Raw genomic sequence first — 5,000 nt, forward strand, 5'->3', positions numbered from 1 at the left:
CGACAATTACTAGATTAAAAAAAATAAAACAATTTCCATCGCTCTTTATAATTATTTGTTTCCCCTTCCCTATGTTTTTTTTTTAATTGCTTTGTTCATTGTTTTGTTTATTGTTTATTTGTTTGTTTGTTGGTTCATTTCCGGCGTTCCTTTACCGCTCATTGTAAGGGAAGCGACTTGATGGAAGGGCGGGGTGAGTGTGTGTGTGTGTGTGTGTGTGTGTGTGTGTGTGTGTAAGTCACCTCTTGGTCTGCTGCGGGTCTCTCTCTAGACAGACAGCCACGTGTGTGTGTGTGTGTGTGTGTGTGTGTGTGTGTGTGTGTGTGTGTGTATGTATGTATGTATATTTTTTGAGTACATCAAGGGGGCAGCTCAAGGGCAAAAACAAAATGGTAACAAAATGATCGCTTGACGCTACTGTGTGTATGTATGTATGTGTGTATGTGTATATGTATGTATGTAACCTTATATATGTAGTTACTAACACCCCATCTCTCCCCACAGCATGGCGCGTATGTGGGTGTATGTGGCAGTGGTGGTGCTGGGCGTGGCGGCGGCGGCGGCGGGTGGCGGCGGACAGGGGGGCGAGGGCGGGAGGCCCTGCCCCTGCCGCCCCCTCCGGCTTCTTGGGCATGAGGGCAAGAAGGAGGCCCCTCATCCCCATGCAGGCTGGCCCTGCCCCTCCGATGATATGATGCCCGGCTTGTACCAGCTGGACATGCCTCTGCGCGGTGAGTGTGTGTTTGTGCGTTTGTTGGTGTGTTTGTGATTGTTTGCAAGTTTATTTTGTAAGTATGATTTTTTTTGGTTTTATATGTTTTCGTTTTTTCAGTTTGTGTGTGTGTGTGTGTGTGTGTGTGTGTGTGTGTGTGTGTGTGTGTGTGTGTGTGTGTGTGTGTGTGTGTGTGTGTGTGTGTGTGTGTGTGTGTGTGTGTGTGTGTGTGTTGTAAGTATTGGTGTTTTTTTGTATTTTGTGTTTTTGTTTGTTTCATTTTTAGTATGTGTTTATTTTAAGTATGTTTTTTTCGTTTTTTTTGTTTTTGTTTTGTTTTGTTTTTCGTGGATGATTGTTTGTTTATCATGTGAGTATTCATTTTGTCTTTTTTTGTTTTTGTTTATGGCGTCATTGTTTTTTTTTTGTGGGCCAGTGTTTGTTTCTTTGTTTTGTGTAAGTTTGTTTTGGGGTGAGAATTTTCCGGGTTTTTATTCATTGTTGGTGAGTATTTGTTTGTTTGTTTGTTTGTGATTGTTTGGGTGTATGTATGTGTACTTGAGATATTGGGGCCGGGTGACATTTCTTTTCTCTACCATTTATAATTATTTCTCTCTAACTGTCTATCTTTTCATCTATATATACAATCTTCATCTGTATCTTTATTTTTATTTTTCTCTCTATCCGTAATTCTAACCATATATATTTCTTTTAATCTCTATCTATATTACTAACTATATATATTTCTGTCTGTCTTTCTATCTCTCTACGTATCTTATCTCTCTTTTTTATCTCCATTTCTATCTTTACCTGTATCTTTCTTTTTATCTATCTATCCATAATTATATCTATATATTTTTTTCTTTTTCTGTCTATATTTCTGTCTGTCTTTCTATTTCTGGTTGTCTCTCTATTTCTGTCAGTCTCTATTTCTGTCTGTCTTTCAATTTATGTCTGTCTCTCTATTTCTGTCTGTCTCTATTTCTGTCTATCTCTCTATTTCTGTCTGTCTCTATTTCTGTCTGTCTTTCAATTTATGTCTGTCTCTCTATTTCTGTCTGTCTCTCTATTTCTGTCTATCTCTCTATTTCTGTCTGTCTCTGTTTCTGTCTCTTTATTTCTGTCTGTCTTTCAATTTATGTCTGTCTATATATTTATGTCTGTCTATATGTTTCTGTCTGTCTCTCTATTTCTGTCTCTTTTTTTAATTTTCTACATATCTTATATTTTTCTTTCTCCAACTGTCACCTCCTCCTCCTCCTCCTCCTCCTCCATATTTCTGTCTGTCTTTCTATTTATCTATGTATATATCTCTTTCTCCATCTGTCACCTCCTTCTCCTCCTCCTCCCCCTCCTTCTCCTCCTCTTCATCCTCCTCCTCCTCCTCCCGTCCGTCATTCCCTCCAGCCATCGCACGTTACTGTCCTCGCTGAGTGGCCCTGTAGGTGGCTTTATGCTCACTCCGGGGCCACAGGTAAACATTGGACCGCGCCACACCTTTACTTAGGAGTATTACTTATGGCGCTACTTATGGCCCCATTGTTATTATTGCCACTTTTTGCTTATTACCTCTTTCGCTACTTGGATACACTTATTTTTTCCTTTCTTAATTAAATCTTGCTGTTGCTCTGTGTATGTGTGTGTGTGTGTGTGTGTGTGTGTGTGTGTGTGTGTGTGTGTGTATGGAATGCAAGTGTAAGTGAAATGTGGCAAGATTCGACCGTAGATTTTTTTCTAGTCCATAGTGTGTGTATGTTTGTGTGTGTGTGTGTGTGTGTGTGTGTGTGTGTGTGTGTATGTGTGTGTGTGTGTGTTAAGTGATTTTTTTTTCATTATTTTATTCATCAGTTTTGTTTTTGTTGTTTTACTTCGTTTTTTTTTTATTTGTTTGTTTTCTTTATCAGTGACCACCATCTCTTTCCTTTATCCTTTGTGTCCTCTTTCTGTTTACGTTACATATCTTTGTTTACTCACCTGTCAATCTGTTTACTTTTCTCTCCTTTACTTTATCTGTTTTTACTTTATTTCCTTACTTTATCTGTTTACTATGCTGTTCTTCCTTACTTCAATCTTACTATGTCTTTCAATTGCCTTTTTCTTCCATCATCTCTTCGCCTTTCACTTGTTTATTCATATCTTGTCTTGTTTACATCCTCGTTCTTTATGTAATCTTGTCCCTTTTTTGTATTTTTCTTGTTTTGTTTTTGTTTCTCAGTTGTTTGTTTCTTCTCTTCGTTTCTCTGTTCTCTTTTTCTTTATATATGTTTTCATGAGTGTGTGTGTGTGTGTGAGTGAGTGAGTGAGACTGTGTGAGAGAGAGAGAGGGTGTGAGAGAGAGAGAGAGTGTGAGAGAGAAAGACTGTGAGAGAGGGAGAGGTTGTGAGTGAGAGTGTGTGAGAGGGGGTGTGAGAGAGAGAGAGAGAGAGAGAGAGAGAGAGAGAGAGAGAGAGAGAGAGAGAGAGAGAGAGAGAGAGAGAGAGAGAGAGAGAGAGAGAGAGAGAGAGAGAGAGAGAGAGAGAGAGAGAGAGAGAGAGAGAAAGCTTCGAGATAATGATAAGTCGGGAGCTTATTGCTAATTTACTTATGATTAAAATGTTTACTTGAGAGAGAGAGAGAGAGAGAGAGAGAGAGAGAGAGAGAGAGAGAGAGAGAGAGAGAGAGAGAGAGAGAGAGAGAGAGAGAGAGAGAGAGAGAGAGAGAGAGAGAGAGAGAGAGAGAGAGAGAGAGAGAGAGAGAGAGAGACAGAGAGAAAGGTAAGCGGGTAAGGCAGATCAGGGAGGAACATTTTTCTGGAGGGCGTCACTTCAGTCCCGAGGGAGAGAGAGGGAAGGAGAGGGAGAGAGAGAGAGAGGGAGAGAAAGAAGGAAGAAAGAGAGATGGGAAGTACTTTTCTGTCTATTTTTCTCCTTCACTCCTTTAATGTCTCTCTCCATCTCTTTCTCTCTCTTTCTATCTCTCTCTCCCTATCTATCTATCTATCTATCTGACACACACACACACACACACACACACACACACACACACACACACACACACACACACACACACACACACACACACACACACACACACACACACACACACACACACACACACATGTAACACTATGCCATATAGAAACACATGTACACCTCTCTCCCCTTTTATGATAGGAGGAGGAGGAGGAGGAGGAAGAAGAAGAAGAAGAAGAGTGAAAAGAAAGATAAAAGATGATGTTGGACAAATGTACATTAAAACCTCTTCTCTCTCTCTCTCTCTCTCTCTCCAAAGCCATGAACACGCAATCAGCCATTAATCTCTCTCTCTCTCTCTCTCTCTCTCCTGTTAACTTTATTTACCTGAGAGAGACTGTAGAAGATCTCTCAAGTGGAGGGAAAGTGGTGAGAAGTGGAGAGAAGAGGGGAGGAGTAGGAGGGAAGAATAGAGAAGAGGAGGGAAGAGGAGGGAGAAGAGGGACGAAAGAGGAGTAGGAGCAATTTTGAAGGAGGCTTAGGCAAAATGAGAGAGAGAGAGAGAGAGAGAGAGAGAGAGAGAGAGAGAGAGAGAGAGAGAGAGAGAGAGAGAGAGAGAGAGAGAGAGAGAGAGAGAGAGAGAGAGAGAGAGATGAAGGAAAAGATGTAAATTGATTAATGGAGTGAATGTGGTCAGAAGAAGAAGAAGAAGAAGAAGAAGAAGAAGAAGAAGAAGAAGAAGAAGAAGAAGAAGAAGAAGCAGAAGTAGCAGAAAGATAAAAAATAATGATAATAATAAAAAAGGGAGAAGAAGAAGAAGAAGAAGAAGAAGAAGAAGAAGAAGAAGAAGAAGAAGAGGAAGAAAAAAATATAAGAATGAAAATAAATAAATAAATAAATAAATAAATAAATAGATGGAGAAAGAAGAGAGGGAAGAAAATGTGTAAATACAGTAATGAATGAAGGAGGAGAGGAGGAAAAGGAAGAAGAGAGGAGGAAGAGAAAGAAAAACAAAGAACAAGGAAACGAAGGAGAGTAGAAAGGAAGGAAGGAAGATGAAAAAGAGAAGGAACAAAGAGGAAAGAAATAGTGGAAGAAAAGAGGAAAGAAGTAAAGGAAGAAAGGAAGGAAGGAAGGAAGGAAGGAAGGAAGTACTCAGAGAAGGAAGAAGAAAGAGGAAGAAAAGAAAAGAAGAAAATATTAGAAGAAAGGAAAGACGAAGACTTTGTCGTTGAAGCTGAAGAAATGAAGAAGAGGAGAAGGAGGAGGAGGAGGAGGAGGAGGAGGAGGAAGAGGAGGAGGAGGAGGAGGAGGAGTTTGAAGTAGCTTGAGACGTG

The 5,000-nt window shown here is 40.1% G+C and overlaps 1 protein-coding gene across 1 annotated transcript in view; it reads left to right on the top strand.

Annotated features, from left to right (window-relative positions):
* The first annotated feature begins 505 nt into the window (after positions 1-505).
* Positions 506-5,000, top strand: part of LOC126981632 (tachykinins-like) — an 8,085-nt gene continuing 3,590 nt past the window's right edge. Inside the window, exon 1 of the mRNA XM_050833070.1 lies at positions 506-731. Within this exon, the coding sequence (XP_050689027.1) occupies positions 506-731 (226 nt within the window). The remainder of the gene's footprint in view (positions 732-5,000) is intronic.

Source organism: Eriocheir sinensis, chromosome 49, assembly GCF_024679095.1.
Source record: "Eriocheir sinensis breed Jianghai 21 chromosome 49, ASM2467909v1, whole genome shotgun sequence".
NCBI classification, from domain to species: Eukaryota; Metazoa; Arthropoda; class Malacostraca; order Decapoda; family Varunidae; genus Eriocheir; species Eriocheir sinensis.